At 35.3% G+C, this 21,004-nt stretch overlaps 2 protein-coding genes across 6 annotated transcripts in view; one reads left to right on the top strand and one right to left on the bottom strand.

The window, feature by feature from the left end:
• Nucleotides 1–1,083, top strand: part of METTL21A (methyltransferase 21A, HSPA lysine) — a 56,303-nt gene extending 55,220 nt beyond the window's left edge. For both annotated transcript variants that reach the window (XM_059393339.1, XM_059393337.1), the window contains exon 4: nt 485–1,083. In XM_059393339.1, the coding sequence (XP_059249322.1) occupies nt 485–498 (14 nt within the window). In that variant the 3' untranslated portion in view covers nt 499–1,083. The remainder of the gene's footprint in view (nt 1–484) is intronic.
• CREB1 (cAMP responsive element binding protein 1) overlaps nt 1–21,004 on the bottom strand; it is a 62,672-nt gene that overhangs the window by 40,781 nt on the left and 887 nt on the right. For all 4 annotated transcript variants that reach the window (XR_009403021.1, XM_059393321.1, XM_059393320.1 and 1 more), the window contains exon 2: nt 3,374–3,495. Coding sequence is in view for 3 of the 4 variants with exons in the window: in XM_059393321.1 (XP_059249304.1) it covers nt 3,374–3,487 (114 nt within the window). In the remaining variant the exon portion in view is untranslated. The remainder of the gene's footprint in view (nt 1–3,373; nt 3,496–21,004) is intronic.

The following is a 21,004-nucleotide window of genomic DNA, read 5'->3' as shown; positions in this document are numbered from 1 at the left end:
TTCAAGCCCCACACTTAAAAGAACAAAACTGTGCAAATTCCAAAAGTAAAATAAAGCATCTCATTATTGTTTTAGATTGGTTTTCTTCCTTTGCTAGCTTGGCTGAATTTTTTCCTGTTCACTTCAAATCACTACAGTCTTGGATTTGGCAATTTTATTATATTTTTCCATTATTAAATACTGACAAAAAAATACCAGGTTTCAGAATTATGAAAGGAAATTATGACAAAAATGCATCATGTATGTGTTAAGGACTTGGATGACCAAGTGAAAAAACTCTGTAGTTAGGAATAAAAAGAACAAAACCTACACAAATAGGAATAGAAAACCAGCTTTTCTAAAACTCAACTATCATGTCATTCTGCTCTTCAAAGTAAATGCTAAAGGACTGCCTGATAAGGATGATAAATTAAACATGTATATATCATTTTGCTCCTTCCTGAATCTTCAATTAAACTTCATAAAATTGATTTTGTTTTTACAGGCACAATTACATGAGCAAAGAATGGGACAGAAGATAACACAAAGAGTTTTGGAGGTTGGAAAGAAGACTGGATGAATGGTAATGAACTTGGGAGACCTCAGGAGGACAACTCATGACGTAGAAACAGGGAAAGCCTGATTTGAACCACAAAATCCTTAAGAGGCGCAGGATCTAAGTCATCCTGGAAGGTGGAGTAAAGGGAGAAGCTGAAAATAAGGAAGGCTAATTGAAGGCTCTTTGAAAAGCAACTGGATCCCCTCCCCACACCCTCTGTGGAAGAGTAATTAATCTACTCCATGCTGACAGAAAAATGGAGAATTAATTTCTGGGTAGTGGATCTCCTGACTGCCTATAACAGACACTGCTGAAGGTTGGGTTACTAACCTCCAGTCTACTCTCTCTTAGCTCCCTGGTCTTTACCCTACAAGCAAGGGATCAATAAAGCCTTCCCGGAGGAACCTAATCAGTGACAAGGGGCTAAACAAAGACTTAAAAGATACTGACATTGGGAAGGCCATAACCACCCTATAGTGAGGCTCACACACAACTCGTAGTTGTTAGGCCCCAGCACACTTAGAGCTTCCAATGGTTTTTTTGGTCCCCTACTTTAAACTTGAGCAGACAACCACAATTATAAAACAATAGAGGAAAGCTTCTAATATGAAAGATGGAGACCAAAACAAATTGAAGGGCAAAAAGCTATACAGAGGAAAATCTATGTGGGGAGAAGAAAACTTAAAACCTAATTAATATTCTCAGAGACGACAGAAAATATTCCCTTTGTTAAACATAAACAGGATGCTATTAAAACACAAAAGGACTATTCAGAGAACAAAAGGAACTCTTGGAAACATGACAGCAGAAATAAAACGTTCAACAAATGGGTTGGAACATCAAACTGAAAAAGTCTCCCAGAAAGCAGAGCAAAAAGACAAAGAGAAAGCAACAGAGAAAAGATGAGAAAATCAGAGAAACAGTCCTCTAGGTATAACATCTAGATGACAAGGAAAAAAGGAGAGAGAGAAAAATCTTCAACCAAATAATGTAAAGAAATTGCCCAAAATTGAAGACATGAGCTTCCACTAAAAAGGGCCCAATGAAAATATATAGCACAATGGATAAAAACTATTCAAACCAAGACCCTAATAATGAAATAGTGAAGCACTGTGAACAAAGAGAAATAAGATACCAGAGAGGCAAAATAAATGGACTTAGTCTTTTCCAAAAGCAACACCACATGGTGACTGTTCCAACTTTGAGAGAAACTTTCAAGCTTTGGAAGAAAAATCATTTTTTAAAAAATAATTTATTTATTGATTTGAGAGAGAGAGAGAATGTGTATGCAGGTGGAGAGGGGTAGAGAAGGAGAAAAAATCTGAAGCCGACTCCTCACTGAGCATGTAGCCTGTCATGGGACTCTATCCCAGGATTGGGAGATCATGACCTGAGCTGAAACCAAGAGTTGGATGCTTAACTGAGCCACCCAGGTGCCCCAAGAAAAATGATATCCTTACCAAGAATTTTTTACCCAAACTTGCTCAAAAAACCATTGGAAAACATGCTTTATTATACCAACGAAACAAATTCAGTAAGAAAGCAGGGGGAAAGGAATTTCCAGGGCTGTATTGTATAGCAGACTTAAGAGGACAACCGGATCAGACGGAAAAGTGCCCCCCAAGAGACAGTTATTTGGAGGGCTGTCATCATCACCAAGATCCTTTCTGGGATTATATCTTATTTTTCCCATAGGGTCAAATGCTTAGGTGAGCCCAGATTCTGATCTGTGCATGTTTGCCTTGACCATGTACTGATGAAGTCCTGGCTCTTTCTTCTTCATTCCTCCATCTGCCTTATCTAAGTATTTACTTTATCCCTAGATATTTTCTGCTTTGCCTTACTGCTGAGGGTTGGAGGTAGACCCTAATACTCTCAGAAGAAAACACAGAGCAGCTCACTTCTTCTGACCATATTCCTGCTGGAGATCCCAGTATTTGGGCCATACGTTAATACTACACCACAAATGGTGTAGTAACCATTTGTGGTTAGCCCCCTATTAGCCAAGACTCATTTTTGCTCAGGGACTTCCTTAGTAGGGCTTTTAAATTCTTCAGGAAGCTGAAGCTCAACACTGTAGAGCTTCTGCTAAGATTATTTTCTCCTGGGAGCCTTTATCAAAAAGAGGCAGTAACATACTCCTTTACCTAGCAGGTTTATGTCTGTTATTTATCTATGTATCTATAACTACCTTTCTTATATAAGGCATAAGGTTATATAATGTTCTTATATTAACTTATTTCTTATGTATGCAAATAATGGTTAATAAAATATTTGAGGAAAAATAAATCAGAATAAAAAAGAAGGATGAAAGAATATAACTCTAGAGGTAGAATGTTTAAGACAAAGACAAAATAAAGGAATCATAAATTATATGTAAAAGATATAGGAAACAAAATTTATCATCCTTGAAATTTACTTGTGTGTCAATTTATCTGGTTACCCTATTTTTTATTTTAAGCACATAGAAAACTTAGTGTCTCGGATTATCTAAATTCCCATGCCTCAAAATAAATCTGTGTGATAAAAAAAAAAAGCAGTTACCATATCAGGTTTTCTTCCCTCGTTTAGGAGAGACAATCTCTACCCATTAGTTAAAATGTCATTATTCTAAATCAGGTCACTACAAATAACGTTCTAACAATACATTTTTCTGTTCTGTTAGTAAATCATTTCTAAAATTATGCTAATACTTAGTAAATAGGAACTTCGGTATTCTAAGAATGTCTCTGCTCAATTCTATGTCTATCTCTGCAATAAAAACTAAATCCTCTTGTCTAAAACATATTTCTCTTGGAAGAGACATAACTTGGAATCTCTCCATGTATTTTATACCTGGGCTAATGTGGCAATCTGTGGCTGGGCTTGAACTGTCATTTGCTGGCTTTCAGCTTCTGTTACAGCTGCATCTCCACTCTGCTGGTTCTCTGCTCCAGATTCCATGGTCATTTAGTTACCTACAATAATATGGAAGAGTGTTACAAGCACTACAGTGCTTTGTGCTTTTGTGACTTTAAAGGCAAATTTCAGGTTATAAATAGGTATATGTGTGGTTAGATCAGAAAATGCACTCAGAAATCTAGTTAAAAAATAATCTAGCTCAATTATTGTAAACTTATCCAAGTCTGCTGAGCTGTAAAATTCTAACCCCTTCAAAAAACCTCCCCCCCAAACCCAAAAACCCAAAAAACCCCTCTCTTTTCCCTTGTTATTCCAGCTAGAAAGAAGGAATTCCTCCCTTTAATGAATCTCCCCTATTAACAAGGGGAAGGGGGTGCCAGTAAAATTCTAATTTTTTTCAAATTGTACTCCTCAGGTATGGAGAGAAGGTAGAGAATAGAAGTGAGCTGATATCAGGGTCTATGAGATATTGGCTTCATGGTACTTCATATGAGGGCATTCCCTTCTATTATAGGGCAGAAACATAAAAGTATAAGCTACTTCCAAGATAATTACTGGTGGTGGGACAAAAGCAGCCCAGGTTGTGGGGTATCAAGATAGAAAGGTGGGATAAATAGACACAAAGCCAAATCAGAGACCCCAAACACTGCAGATCTTAGCCTTCTGAATCCTCACCCATATACAGCGTGCAATACTACACATGCACACAAACATGAAATAAAATTTTGAGTAAGTTAATCAAGGCTGCTCTTTTTTACTTTGGGACCCTGCTTTGGTAGTATATTTGTTGGGTAATCTGGCACTGAATGGCAGCAAGATTTAGTGGAGAACAATTCAAAGCAGCAGCAGCTACATGCAGATATTTCTGATAACAGAAATAAACTCCTGGTGATAATCATGTCTAAAGGAGTCACAGAAAAAGGGATTACTTCTCATTTCTGTTCTATTGTTATCATTTAGTGCCTGGCATATTACCTGTCAAAAATGAATTTATTAATAGTGATGACTACTTATAGCAATCCCATAAATAACACAAAACCCCAACACTTTTCCAGAATTTATTACATTTATTTTATAACTCTGAAACTGATCATCAAAATTGCAACTGATCCTTATATCATTACTACACACCATCGGAACATATCACATACTAATATATTTTCCATCATTCACAGGGCTCTATAAAAAGTTTTACAATGACAGGTAAAAATGGAAGTAAAAATACCTCTGTGGAAAGAAGTATAAATAATTTAGAAATACAGAATCAATAAAAGGGATGACAAATGAAAAAGATCAACAGACCTGACTACATAATTATTTAAAACATTCAAATGACAAAAGACACCAAGACAAGAGCACAGGGAGAAAATACCTGCCACGTATAATCGACACAATAACACCTAGAATACGGAGAAACTACTAGTCAATAAGAAACTCCATTACTGACTAGTTCACAAAGATGTATGCAAGGATATGCATTGTAGAATTTTTTTTGTAATAGTGAAAAACTGGAAAAAGTATCCATCATTCAAAGGACCTTTCGAGAAGTCATAGCAATGAAAGAGAGAAAAATCTAGCTGTAATATAATAACATATAAAGTTTTCCAAAACAAACTGAGAAGGGCAAGTCACAGAGCATACTGTAAAAAAGAGAATTCTATTTATTTTAAAAGAAAAAAAGTAAAAACAAGTTGTTATAAAACGTTTCCCATGTATGTGCATCAAAAAAGGTATGGTAAGTTACATACTAAATTTTAAGTGGTAGCTCTGAGGAGAGGAAGATGTTGTAGAACTGGATAGGATGATGACTTCCACCTTTTACTTTTTACATATTTTAGTATTTATTTTCTTTCCATCAGCATTGATTCAGGATCACTTGTACAATTTAAGATTTTAATACCAGAAGTCATGAATAACATTTTGAAAACTATGAACCAAAAACTGTATTTCAATCATGATTTTGAGATACCTGTTGAAAAAAAAATTTTTAAGTCCTAGATATTTTTATATGAAACTATTTTTATTTATATCTTGCCTAAATTGTTTACCCCACATTTCCAAAGAGTAAAAAATATCCAAAATACCCCACAATTCCAAAGATAAAAAATTATCAAATAATTTTATTTTAATTGTGATAACTGGAATTATATACTTACAATCTGTGCTCTTTTAAACTAAAAAATTTAAGAAAGACCTCAAAATAACAAAACAACATCAACAACAAAATGGTTTACGTATCCTAAATGTTGTTCATTGCATTTTGGTCTGCAAGAAAATAGCATGTAAAAACATTAAAACCTAATCTCAGGAACAAGCAGTGAATCCATGTGAGGACAAGACTGAACTGAGTCGGGGCGCCTGGGTGGCTCAGTGGGTTAAAGCCTCTGCTTTCGGCTCAGGTCATGGTCCCAGGGTCCTGGGATCGAGCCCCGAATCGGGCTCTCTGCTCAGCAGGGAGTCTGCTTTCCTTCCTCTCTCTCTGCCTGCCTCTCTGCCTACTTGTGATCTCTGTCTGTCAAATAAATTAAAAAAAAAAAAAAAAAAAAAAAGACTGAACTGAGTCAAGCTAAATAAGGGCAGAATTCCATCAACTTTTTTTCATCCTCTCCCTACGCCATCATTTTAATGAGAATGAAGACAAATACAAATTTATCATCATATAATCATAATATATCCTTTGTAGAGAGTATGCACCAACCATTTTTGAAAGACTATTTCAGGCCACTTTTTTTTTTTTTTTAAACTTGTGCTGTCATCCATATATTTTTAACTTCCCCATTTGATTAAAAGCAATCTATGGCACAGATCATATTTCTTTTGTTTTTGTTTATTATACAAGAATTAGGACTACTTTTTTCCTGATACTTCAGGTATAGGACATCATTATAATTTTTTGTTGCAAAAAATAAAATGTGACGTTATTATAATAAAGACACAAAACCACTAGTTAACATAAATAATTATAGCTACAAGGACACATTCAAAACAGGAATGTGATTTGCATTCTTCTTCACTCCCCAACTTGGTAAGTTCTTAAAAAAAAAACCAAAAAAACAAAAAAAATACACCCCAAAACAAAAAGAGTGGTATTTCCAACGGATATGATTCTCTCATTTAAACTGCCAGGGTTTTATTATCATTTCTTTCATTCAGGCAGAATCTTTTTTTAGAGAAGGGTACAGCATTCTTAATTTTTATAACTCTTAGCTCAAGTAGATAGCAACATCCAAAGCAACAGTACAAATACTGTCTTTCATCAGAAAATTCTCAAAGTGCAGGTGAGATATATTTAAGGAATAAAAATTTGTTTCAGATAAACAACTCACTGACTGAACTAACACAGACATTATTCTTTTGGTCTTTACCACAAAGGTACTAAATGGCCTCTCAACTAGACTAAACTAATATTTAAAGTGGGTGTATTCTTTTTGGACTTCGAAAACTTTTGTTCTTTTCTATCTTCAGGTGGTGAGGGAAGAGATACTACAGTATTACACCTACAGTCTTCAATTTTTTTATCAACCAAGGAGCAGTCCAGCCAGAAGTATAATATTCAGACACACGATCAATTACTATAGCCAATATGTGGATTTCCAAAGTTGTTTGAAGAAAGTTTTTTTTTTTTTAAAGATTTATTTTATTTGTCAGAGAGAGATAGCACAAGCAAGGGGAGCAGCAGGCAGACGGAGAAGCAAGCTCATGCCTAGCAATGAGATGGATGCAGAACTTCATCCCAGGACCCTGGGATCACAACCCAAGTCGAAGGCAGATGCCTAACCAACTGAGCCACTCGGTGTCGCAAGAAAGGAGATTCTTAATTCACTACACAAATGAATGCTTTTCAGGAATATAAAAATAAAAAAAAGGACTGAATACTACTATAAAATAAGTAAAAGATCAGGTACATAAAAACTCAGAAAGAATGTTCTATAAATACTCGGCCTACAATATGAGAAATAGATTGGAACTTAGAAATCACTGAAAATCTAGTATTAGCTTGAGTTTGGGGATTCTTGTTTTCCAATAATTCAGAGTTACAAAATTTGGGATATTTAAGATTTGGGAATTTTCATGATTTATCCCCTAAAAATTAACATAATCCTTTGGAAACCATAAATTTATAATAAATTTCAAAACAGTATCATGCGTAAAGGAAACAAAATGTTTAAACCAATTCACAAAGATAAGTGTCATTTTGCTATGTAATGCTCTTTAGAGTTATCCCTCTTAATATGAAAAATAAAAAGTGAAGTGGTTTTTAGTGTTACTGAGAGAGCCTAACACTTGGTAGAAAGCTGGATCTGTCACCAAGTGATCATTGGAAAAATTAAACTTTTTGTGCTTTAGGTTTCTTCATCTGTAAAAGCTAGGAAGATGAATTAAAGAGCTCGTCCAATTTTATATGCTCTGATCCTAGGAAATGACACAAGATGTATGTACGCAAACATAATTATGCAGGCAACTTAATAAAATAGTATATATAATAAATGAAGTATTTCCTTTTATTCTATAGTAATATATGTAGACAGTAAAAGAAGACAGATTCACTAAGAATAGGTCATCTAGCCTCTTGATCTTGGATTAATACAGAGCTATCACCACTTACTGATTTACAAAATCATGAGAATGCAATACAACTTAACATAATTAGCAGTACCTTTAAAAAAATGCTACAAGACCAGATACTAGTCAATAAAGATTCTCTCACATGTTGGGAGAACAACTCTTTTACTCATTACACTGATCTGGTCACAACTATTGTTCGTTATTAAATAGTTTTACAGTCTCCTTTTGTTAATTTTCAGAGGACAAAGTTTTTCCTTCCCATCTTAGAAAGCTTCAAGAAACTTCCCTAAGACTGTACCACTTTTGTACCCTTTATACAGTAAAGACAGTATTTAAAACCTTAGAATGTAGTTTAGATAAACCTCTCAGTAAAGTGTCAAATGAGTGCTTCCATGACATTTAAAAGAATAGAAAACGTTCTGCAATAGTCAAGAGAGTGGGGGAATTCCAAAGCAGCACTGAGAATGGACCCAGCACCATAAATCTGGGGAAGGAGGGTAACTTCTCTGATCAGAAAAATGGTATGAGCAAAGGCTTACATTAGTATGCCTTTAGAGAAATGAGTGAATCCGTGGCTAGTGCCAGATTCTATATAGAAGGAAGGAGAGAGGACAAATGATAACAGAAAAGTCACTCAAAAAGCAATCAGCAACTGCCTACTAGGACAAAATGAAAATTGAAAATAATGTCTCTTTAAAGTAACTGTGTTTAGAACTTTCATATCACAATGAATTTTACTTCTACTCTATATGGCAACATATCCTGAGAGAATTCACCACTAGTAACTTTTTTTTTTTTAAGATTTTATTTATTTACTTGACAGAGAGAGATCACAAGTAGGCAGAGAGGCAGGCAGAGAGAGAGAGGAGGAAGCAGGCTCCCTGCCGAGCAGAGAGCCCGATGCGGGACTCAATCCCAGGACCCTGAGATCATGACCTGAGCTGAAGGCAGCGGCTTAACCCACTGAGCCACCCAGGCACCCACCACTAGTAACTTTAAATAGAACCAACAATATCTTCAGTTTTAACAAGTGGCATTATATATATTATACTTGTATTAGGTTATCATATCTGAGGACTTATATTTCAGGCACTGTCAAATTACTGGGGAAAAAGAAATATACAATATAAATTTTTAAAACTTTGTGCAACTTACATTCCCGTGTGTGGAGCAGGGAAGAGAAAGCAGATAAAGTATGTAATAAATCAGATGGTGAGAAGTATTGCATAAAAAATAAAGCTGAAGGGTACCTGAGTGGCAGGTCAGTTACATGTCTGACTTGACTTTGGCTTAGGTCATGATCTCAGGGTTGTGAGATTAAGCCCCACACTGGGCACCATGTAGGGTGTGGAGCCTGCTTACGATTCTCTCTCCCGGGGAGCCTGGGTGGCTCAGTGGATTAAAGCCTCTGCCTTAAACTCAGGTCATGATCTGAGGATCCTGGGATCGAGCCCCGCATTGGGCTGTCTGCTCAGCAGGGAGCCGGCTTTCCCCTCTCTCTCTGCCTACTTGTAATCTCTGTCAAAAAAAAAAAAAAAAATCTCTCTCCCTCTACCCCTCCCCCCACAAAATAAACAAACATACATATAAATAAATAAAAAGCAAGCTGAGAAGGATGCTGGGGGGATTTTTCAATATTTTTAAAGCTAACAAGTGAAAATCTTGATGCTAAAGTAGCATTTTAATTCACCTACTAAACACCTATACAAAACTATACCAAATCATGGACAATTTCTGGAAGTACTATTTCCATACCTACCTGCCTCTACCAAGTTAAGCAAAGCTCATCAACAAGAAAGCAAGCTCATATTCTCACTTTCTGCTAAAAATCATTAAACAAAAGAAACGAATGCTGTAGATCTTTACCTTGTTCTTTCCTCTTGAAATATTCTGACTTTTAGGAAGTGCCCCAGTCCACAGGATCCTAAACATTCTATTCAAGTTTATAAAAAATAAACCCATCTACCCCTCACAACCTAGTTTACTTTTTAATCCCTTAAATCTAAATCTCAATCCAGTTTAGGATGAGATGGATAACTACCATATTCAGAGAAATGAACTAAGAATTTTGACTGAAGAATAATGCATCCATAACTAATGGAACATATGAATACTGTGATTGTTAAAAATGTAAATGATCTTCATTAAAAAATGAGAAAAAACCTCCCCCTGCACCCTAGCGAGTGGCTGACTCCTCCGAAACTCAAAAGCCCAGGGATTTAAGGAAATCACACAAGCAGAAATCTAAGGTCTCTAGGGTAACCATAGCAAAAGGAACATTTGGGCACATGATTTTAAAACTATATGACTATTTTGTTGTCAGAGTCAAATACAGTACTAAAAATATTTTACAGAAGTATACCTAGAAACAGCCATGAGTGGTACAGAATATCTTGTACATGTTTTCTACCTCTTTTCTAGTTTTTAGGATAATATAACTGACTCAAAGCATTGCTAACGCATTCTCAAAAACTCCAACAGGACTTAATTAATTTTCTAAAGTGTTATGATTAGTTTATTAAATAAAATTACAAAATGTCCAGGTGTTACACAACAGACTTTGGCTTTCCAAGAATCAGTAACTATGTGGCACTGCCTTTTTCCCTCTATCCCCCACCCCCCACCCCTGTACATTTTTGGGTGTTGTTAACTTGGAAATAGTTGCCACTTATCATATGCTTAATCTAGAGCAACTGAGGTGTATGCAATCAATACTGGAAATTTAGCAATGCTCCAGGTTTCTGATGCTAATAATAAATAGTCTTGGGGTAATAAGTTTAGCATATCTTCACTGAAACCTGAAAGGAAAACAGCTGATTCAATGTTGCATGTGTATACATAACGTGTAGGTATGCACACGTGTGCATTACACACACACACACCCCGCAACACAGATACCAACTTCAATTCTAAAATTTTATTAAACTAGAATAATCACACACTATCAAAATTTAGTTAAATACATTTCTGAGAGAGAGTATGGACAGGAAATGTGATAAGCTAAAATAAACTGGTGTAAATTCTGACAGTTTTTTCAAAAAGTTTACTCTGTGCTCCTACCAAATTCTCCCTCCCTTAATTAGGAGAATAAATCCATATTTCTGCCTATAGTCTAGATATTAAAGGCAAGAAAAGTTGTAACTGAAGTTAATTGCGTGATTTGAACTTGATGAGATTTAAACATTTACAAAAGAAAAATAAAAACCTAAAAATTTGTGTATATATTTTAATAAATTCTTTGTATTAATAGTAAATATCAGTATCGCCCAACCACTAGTACCAAAAAAGGCAACATACAGTAACAGGGAAACTTTTCAATGTTATTTAATAAAGTTAATTCCCTGACTTATTCACTGGATTGAACTGAGAGAAACTGCTTTAAGTTCAATATTCATATTTTACAATTTATTGCACTTCTGTAATCACCACAGTATTTGGATGCTATTTTTAATAAATTATTTTAAAATATGTAGCATGTGCTACAAGAAAGAGGGAGGCAAACCACAAGAGACTCTTAATCTCACAAAACAAACTGAGGGTTGCTGGGGGGTGAGGAGGTAGGGAGAGGATGGCTGGGTTATGGATATTATGGAGGGTATGTGCTATGGTGAGTGCTATGAAATGTGTAAATCTGATGATTCACAGACCCATGCCCCTGGGGCAAAGAATACATTATATGTTAATTAAAAAATTAAAATAATAGTTAAAAAATCAGAAAAAAAGACACTGTTCTCAAAGAAATATTTTAACAGAAGTGAATTAGAAAAATATTATGTGATTTATAGAACTGTACTGCATGATGACAGCCATCCTATAACACGTGACTAATTCTATAGTAACTTTCAAGAGAAAAGCTTTAGTGCTTTCTCAAATCAAAGTCATTATTTTCTAAGTACTAGCAAATGTATTTGTCTTGTTGCCTTCAAGGAAGATGGACTACTCACAGCTCTCAAACAAGCCTTCATGTATCTGGTCACCAAGAGACAGTGTTGCTTAGCAAGGCAGCAACCATGACTGTGCATTATTTTAGATAATAACATTTTATCCCATTTCCTTCCCAATTTCCTTTCTTTCTCATCCAATACTATGTTTACAGCTTTTCACACCTTAAGCATTTCAAAGATGTGATCCTACATAAACTTCCTATATAAAGTTCTACTAAACCGATTTTTTTTGGAGATGATTTTTGTTTTAAAGAAAAAAGGATTATACACCTCCTACGAGCAGTTACTTATAGAAAAGCAATTTCTGTGTTGACTAAAGAGTGAAACTGTCTTCATATTTTAAGTTCTGATTCATAAACTAGCTCAATGCTAAAACTGTAAGGACCCACAAAAGTTATGCCTTGAAGTTAAATATTTAAAGTCTACTATTCCATTTGCTCAATAAAACCAGAGGAACTATGTGAAAATCACTAAATTCAAATGGAAAATGAATATCCAAGGGTGTTTATAAAGTTAACATTCATTATTTTGACAGGTCTGTTTTGAACTATATTTTAAAATGCTATTTTTTGTGAATTATTTACAAATTAGACATGGAAGAGTGACAATTCGCTTTTCCTGAAGTGAGACAGCACGTGTTATAGGAGGAGTTATAAAACAGGAATCCTGGTTTTAGCTCTCACTTCACAGATGGAGAATTAGACATGTTAAGAGATTTGCAAGGAGTTTATAAGACTGCAGAGGTATACCACGTAACCTCCAGTATTATAAAATGCGAAGAATTCTTTGTATTTGGCAATGGAATGGCATGGATAATTAAGCCACATGCTAAGCCTTTTTTTTTTTTGGCTAAGCATTTTTATTGTGTTTTGCTTGCTAGAAAAAGCCCAAGCACCTAAGGCACCAAGAATATATTGGACTACATTTAAAACTTAGCCATGGTAAAGCTACAAAGCTGATAAATTACATGCAGACAATAGCAAAGACTTTATGTATAGTTCTGATAAAATATTCACTTCAAGTTTAGGTATCTTTATTCCTGAAAGAATCAAAAACAAGTCCAATCAGTGATGTACTATTTTTTTTTTTTTTACCCAACCTGGTAGTGATTTCTGGTAAGGTCGTTTTGATTAATAATACACTCTCATGCCATTTCTCATGTCTTAGAGGCAAGAAGGATTGGTAAAGCATCAGAGTATAATGAAAACGTTAAGTAGAAAAGCTTCGTTTTAAGCTATGGGAAAATGAGCCTAATTTCCTTGGCTTTTTAAAAAATAAATCTGGGGGCACTTGGGTGGCTCAGTGGGTTAACCCTCTGCCTTCAGCTCAGGTCATGATCCCAGGGTCCTGGGATCAAGTCCCGCATGAGGCTCTCTGCTCAGCAATGAGCCTGCTTCCCTGCTTTCTCTCTGTCTCTCTGCCTACGTATGATCTCTATCTGTCAAGTAAATAAATAAAATCTTTTAAAAAAAATCTGTAATTTCAATTAGTTTTAACTGTCTGAAGCATGTATGTCTGCTTCCTTTACTTGGTGCATCCCTACAGGGGGACTGTTTTTAATCCTGCCTTTCAAAGCTGTGACCCTCCCAAGAGGGAATCATTCATTAAACAAATACATTTTCTGTGCCTATTACATAATAAGTGTTCTGCCAAAAACTATGGGGACTAGAGTTTAAAACAGACACGAAATTTTCTCTCAAAGAGCTCTCAAGCTAACAAGAGATAAAATATGTGTTCTATAAAAAGATACACACACACACACACACACACACACACAGCTGGGCAAGTATAAACTAATTTTTATAACCAGGTTGCCTACCAATTCCCTTCAAACAGGTATTTAATAACAATGATTTAAAACCATAAAAATCCCAGTTCAAAATGAAAGATATACAATGAATTATGGAAAAAATAAAGCATGAGCTGGCTATTTATGGTAATCTATCTACCGAAGCAGATTAAGAAAACATTTATTTATTTATTTATTTATTTATGTATTTATGTATTTATTTATTTATTTATTTGAAGTAAGCTCCATGGCCAATGTGGGGCTTGAACTCATGTCCCTTGGATCAGGAGTCAACAAACTACTGACTGAGCCAGTCAGGCATCTCTCCTATTGATGTAGATCTAATTAGTAAGATAATGAAACCAATGTATTTTTTTAATACCTTGGCTAGAATACTCCTTCCAAGTGAAATTTTATAAACCTAAACTATTACTGTTTAGGAACAGAAATCCTAGTAATCACCAATAAAGCCAGAAACATGAAAACTTTCTTCAAAAGAGATAATGCTAGAAAAACAGTGATGAAAACTATGCTTACTGTTATGTCTTGTTCAGAGAAAAGGCTCTACCAGCAAATAAATCGTTTAAGCTCTCCAGGGCTCAGTTTAGTCATCTGTAAAAAATGAAGGAGTTACTACTCCCTCAATGGCAAAAGTGTGTTAAGTTTGAATTCCCCAGTATAGTAGAGTTTATGAGTAATACCCATAAAGACACCATAATAAACTGTTCATAACAAATCTCAAAATATGGTACTTCAAATTAAAATGTTTCACTGCAAGTTGCTGTACCTTGATTTTTACCCCACTCTACTTCCATGTCTTCATCTTTGTTGTCCTTGCTACTGCCTAGAAGATACTATCACTACCCAACCAAGTTCTTTAGTATTCAATTTATATTCTTTCTCATAAAACTTTTCCTCACTAAATTCCTGCCTTTCAAAGCTGTAACCCTCCCAAGAGGGAATCATTTATTAAACAAATACATTGTCTGTGCCTATTACACAGACAGCAGTGAAGAACTGACACTACGCCATGCCTACATCCTTCTTCCTTACGCTCCTTTGTCCTCGCCACTATAGCACATGTAGGTTCCCGGAGGGCAGAAGCGACACACTCAGGTTTCACTGTTTACAAGCAACTAGCACAACACTTCATTTAATATCTATAAAAATCCTTACCTGAATAAATTTTCTTACAATTATTTCGCTTAGTATAAAGTCAATGGTCAATAAATGTTCACCAAATAAATGACTAGACTGATAAATGACAGTAAATTAAACCAAAGCATTAGGATTACTGGTCATAGCAAACAAAGCTGCTACTGATACTTTCAAGGAAATGATACTCCTTCAGGAGTACAAATAGTTCGGAACAAATAGCAATTTTCACTTCAGTGATAACGCGCTTCTGAGTCCTCTATTTGCCAATCATCTACAGAAACAGGGATAACAACCCTCAGAAATAATGGTTATTCAGCTTTGGCTAAATTACAAGCATTTTTAGTTACATCTATACCATCATATAATTATAGCCAGAAACCCAGATAACCAGCTCATTAGAAATACTACTAAAATTGAAGAGAGAAATCTTAGTTTCAGAAAAGATTCACTAACCTTTGGGAAAAAAATTTCCTATTACCGTCAACTTTCAGATCTATCCTTTACTACTACACCAAGGTCATTTTTAGCAATTTTAAGTTTCTACTTAATTCTCTCTTCCGTAACAAAGTATCAGTCTTTACTTCTAGTCTTTTGGCAAAAAACTGACCATCAATCCCTCAGATCTCTCTCTCTCTAAACCGTGCTGTTTATTAGATTATTCAGAGATCATAATTTTCTATTTTAATTCAACAGCAGAAAGAACACTGCTTTCCTTTCCTTTTTTTTTTTTTTTTAAAGATTTTATTTATTTGACAGAGATCACAAGTAGGCAGAGAGGCAGGCGCGGGGGGTAGGGGGAGCAAGCTCCCAGCTGAGCAGAGAGCCCGATGTGGGGCTCGTTCCCAGGACTCTGGAATTATGACCCGAGCCAAAGGCAGAGGCTTTAACCCACTGAACCACCCAGACACCCCAGAAAACTGCTTTTCATTTTTGTTCAGACAGCCTATCTCATTCACAGTAAACTCCTTTATTATTTCAACTCAACCATAAGAAAAAGCAACTCAGGCAATTAAAAGTTTATCAAGGAGTGGTACTTTTTAAGTTTAAATTCATGTCACTAAGCCCCAAGAACTGATTACATATTAAAGGTAATTTTTTTAGCTTTGGAGGTGTAAAATAGCCTCTTTCACTTATCTGCTTGAATAAACACCAGAATACTAAAGACTTGCCTCCCCCCCCCCTTCTTTTTGATAACCTAGAAGTCAGGTGAGCAAGACTCTAGGTGAAATATAACAAAATACATCTCAACAGGGCCATATCTGGCAGAGCTAAGAATGCAAAACAAAGAGTATATATATTTATTAAGGGGAGAGAAGCATTCTGAGTAAGAAAATCCAACAGCTACTCTTTATCCAGGTTTCAAACATGTCTCAAAAACCAATATTGATAGCTATCAATATAGAATACGTTTAAAACCATCTTTCTTCTTATAGCTTCAGAGGCTGACTAGGATTAAGCTCTTCTATCATGATTGAGCATATAAAATTGGCAGAGGAAAACAGTCATTTTCACACTATGAGTTTGTCCCTTTAGTTCATGATCTTTACCTCTACCACAGAAGACAATTTACTGATTCCAGGATACTGTGAGAAATCATTTAAGTCCCTGGTTACCACAGATAGGTTCTAGAAGGAAAATTCTCTGCCTTTACAGATTTCAATGATGGATCTCCATCCCCTTAAATCCGTAAAGATGATTGCTTTGTAAACATTTTAGTCCCTGAGCAGGTAAAAACCAAATATGTCAATATTTTATATAAAATACTATAAATCATGAAAATATTAGTAAGACAATATTCTTACACTAAGAACTTTCACACATGTAACTGTCAGCTTCAGCATACAGAAAATGAAATATACCACAAGAGTTTCATTTAATGGCTTTTTTTGAGAGATAAGAGACTTATGTATGTCCCTACTGCTGGATTATTAGTTATCATTTTCTAAGTTTAATCAACTTAAAACACTTACAGAATTTGTATTTTAAAGATAAATATACTAACTGCATGTAAAATGTACTTTAGTTAAATGCTACTTAACAGCCAAAAAGAAAGAGAAAGGTACTGAAACTTGTTTTGTGTTCTAGTTAAACTGAGTATTACTTTGTCCAATTGGTTGACCAGGGACTTACACACACGCCCCCACCCCTCACACACAATCACCTAAGCAGTAAAGTCTAAGTACTCAAGCATATAGGTGAAACTCATTTATTTCTTGCCATTTACAGATTATTTGCTATTATTTATTGCTATTTACCTAGGTATCAAATATAAAACTCACTGACAATAACACGAAGAAATACTGGAACATCATCATGAGAAGCAAAAAAAAAAAAAACAAACAACCACCAGGGAAAAAGCTGCACCCTAATCAGCACTGCTGGGCAGTAATACTGCATGAGAATAGTCTGCTTAAAAAAAAAAAAAGACTGGACTACATGAGATGTTCTTTCTCATTTAGAAAAAAAAACTATAGATACTTTTTTTGGCTGCAATAATAGAAGGAAGTCTGTTCAAGGAACAAGAATCTTAACAAAAAGAGTTAAATTCAGACAACACAGTTTGTGAATTAACTCTTACACACTTGCCTTTTTATGCACATCTGAATCATTTCACTAAAACTTTTAAAAACTAGAGCTTAAAAGGTAATAAGGCAGTTCAAATAACCATTTCCTGTCAGAAACTGGTATTTCTCATTCAACAGAAATAAAGACATTAATGACAGAAGCCCTTCGCTTAAAAGGTCATACAAGACCTAAAAATAAAATCAACTTACTAACTGGTTACTAAATACAGGTATATCCATACAATAAGATGCCTCATTAAAAAAAAGTGAAGCTCTTTATGTACTGATACAAACCAATGGCCAAGTCATTTTAAGTGAAAAAAAGGGAAGACATAGGAGAGTATATATAGTATACTATCATTTGTTTAAAAAAAAAAAGTGTGGGTACAGGGTGGGGAACACAGAGTATTCGCTTTTATATGGATAGAATTACCTTTGAAAGGAAGGACAAAGAAGAAATTGGTAACACTTGGGCAATGGGAATGAGCACGAGGGTGTATCACATGACAATCTGCCATATTACATTTTATATGCTTTGAGTTACGGACTTCCTGAATGAATTACTTATTAAAAAAATAAAATAGGAAATATAAATATATAATCTTCCTTTCTTCCATTATTTCACTAAGGGTGATCTCTCCTTTGATTTCTTTCTTATGACATATATTCTGTCTCATTAGTCATCGTGTCCCCAAAAGTTCCTTGAGGGTAGAGATAAAACAGTGTAATTCATCTCTGGATTTGTTGCAGTTTCTGGCTGGGTGTATTAAATGTAGTAATAATGAATAATTTTAAAATTATAGGAAATGTTTGTTGAACACTTGTGAAATGCTAGGCATTTAATATGTGTATTATACAACACCTACATTTCTATGAGGTAGGTATAGTATATTTGTGACCAAGGAAATTGAGGAACGGAGAAGAAATTTACTTAAGGTCCCACAGCCAAGAAGTTAAAAAAGCTTTAAAATGAATAGCTATCATGAAGTCCCTAAGGAGGTACTTTATAATTTATCGCACAGCCCTATAAAGTAGGTGGTATTCTAATTTAACAGATAAGGAAACCAAAGTTGAAAGATTAAGAAACTCCCACAGGTCACAAAATTTCTTGAGGGGTAGGCACATGATAGCAGTGGCAACAGAAGGAATGAAACCCAGGCCTTTAAATCCAAACCCAATGCTCTTTCCACTAACTACATTCTCTGTTGCAGGCAACTAAATATTTGAATTATGACCAACTACTGCCTCAAGTGATTCTGCAGTACAGATGAGTTCACACATGAGTAAGGAAAAAAAAACCCTTACATTTTTTCCATTCCCAGATTATCTAGTATATTCTTAAATTCAGATTAGAGGCATAAGTATTCAAGAAGCACATGCTTGTAAAAGACTGACACAGGCTGTTATAAGCAAGTCTATATAACCATATCTGCTAAATTATTTTATGGAATAAACTGAATTATAAATTTCAGCGATACACTGAAAGCCATTATGTTACAATTTTTTCTACTGTGGAAAAAAATGACTAAAACTATTAAAATAAGGTGAAGAAGGCATACTTGGTTTTATTATAACCACATTATATCCAAAAAGTAAAATCCAATGCTTTAGGGTGGGAGATTATAAAATAAAGCTACTTGTCTATAGAAAATTACTATTAGATATAATCAGGAAAATTAATTTCAAAAGCAGGAAAAGGAAGGTACCATATTATGAATCAGGTTTCTAAGTTCCCCTAGGTTCTTACATGGGGGGAAAAATCATTCAAAAAGGGGTATCACCAGAATTTTAAAAATTCCACAAGAAGTGGCCCTTTAACATTTTTCAGTCTGTTTGGGTCAAAGATCTTTTTATTCACTTTCTGAATAGATTTAACCACTTAAAAAAAAAAAAGAGTACAGATTTAACTGTAATTTTTCGTGATTCCCTGAGAAGTGACATAAGTATAAGTTATAACCATGCTCCAAGTGAACATTCAAAAATTAATGAATATAAAAGTCTAAAACATTCCACTTGGAACTGCTAAGAATTACAGATTATGAATCTATGAATAAAACAAAATTGAAAAGACCTTTTGGATAAGACAAGAAAAAATCCATCTGAAAAAAAATTCTTTCCCTTTAAATTCACAAAAAAGAGAGTCACTGGCATAGTCTGTGTAAGGGAAAAATATTCTACTCAACTGATGCTGGCCTGCGAAAATCAAAGGAAAAACAGTAATCTATGGCATCTTCGATACTGTAACTACTTCAGTGTTGGTAAATAAAATCACCTCCCCAATCCTTATGTAAGCACTCTTAACTGCATCTTAATGAAGTTTCTCAGCAATAACATATTGTTAACATGTTTTGTTGTTGTTGTTGTTTGACTTACAGTAAAGTAGTTTTGAAAAAGTGACTTGGATACAGAAAAACCAAAGACAGGGCTTCTATTATCCATCAGTATTTATTCTTAAGAAGAAACCTTGTATGTATCCATCACGATGCCATCCTACTACGAGAGTATTCTTACAACGAATAACTTGTTCATCTTTTGCACCACCTAAAATAACTGTTTTGGCTTTGCTTTTAAAGCAGGAAATGAGCCGTGAGTGTAAAAAGATTTCAAGAGCTGACAACCAAAGTATCTTTTACACCAACCCTTTAGAAGGCTGAACCGAGGCAAGCTAAGGCTAGGATAAAATTCTAACTTCTTAGGAAGCTATCACAAACTTAAATAGGTCATATTCCAGGTCCTTTCAAAACTGTCTTTTAATCTTTAATGTGTCAGTGACTTCTCTGCCGTTCCTTTTTCCCAACAGGCAAAGAAAAAATAAGCCTTGTGGCTTAAACTATGGTCGGTCCCCGCCGGAGTTACTTCTTGCCTGGAAGGCAAACACTGGATACTTCTAAATGCCTATTTTTAGAATTAGTATTAACCCATCTCTTATTTAAGTTTAGACAGCAACGTGGGAACCTTGGTAGGGGGTGGGAGATCCAGAGGACCCAACCTCGGTTACCCCTAACCCCCAAAGTGAGGCAAAACAAAAGTGAGTCGGCTACCCTTCGTTTCAAAGCGTTTCAGAATGATAGCTCTGAAGGATTACTACCTTATTGAAAAGGGTTAAAACCGAAACTGTTTTCAGACACCAGCTTCCCTTTTACAGGATCCCAACAGCTTTTTAAAAAAAGTTTTACAAATCTTTTTTTCTTAGCACCCGCCTTCCTCCCCAAAGAATGCATTTCCAGGACTGACTACTGACTTCAAAAAGAGTGAGGGAGAGAGTCAAAAATGATCTTTAAAAGCGCGGCTCTCGTCCTGTCAACGAAGCAGGAAAGAACAGAAAACAGTGTCTCCCCAATGGGGTGGGAGCGGGGGGAAAGGGCACGAATAAAATACAGCACGAGAGGAAACCTTTGGTTCCGAACTTTATTGCACAAAGAGCGTGGAGAGAAGAGTAGGTCAGACGTTGCAGCGCTTCCCCTCGCGAAGCGGGCATGGCAGGCACCGAGGCTACCGGGAAGGCAGGCACCTTCACCTCCTCTGCCCTCAACTGTCGCCTTCT

This window comes from Mustela nigripes, chromosome 3, assembly GCF_022355385.1.
Source record: "Mustela nigripes isolate SB6536 chromosome 3, MUSNIG.SB6536, whole genome shotgun sequence".
Lineage (NCBI taxonomy): Eukaryota > Metazoa > Chordata > Mammalia > Carnivora > Mustelidae > Mustela > Mustela nigripes.
Note: the sequence above shows the minus strand (reverse complement) of the source record. Positions and strands in the feature narration are given on the sequence as shown.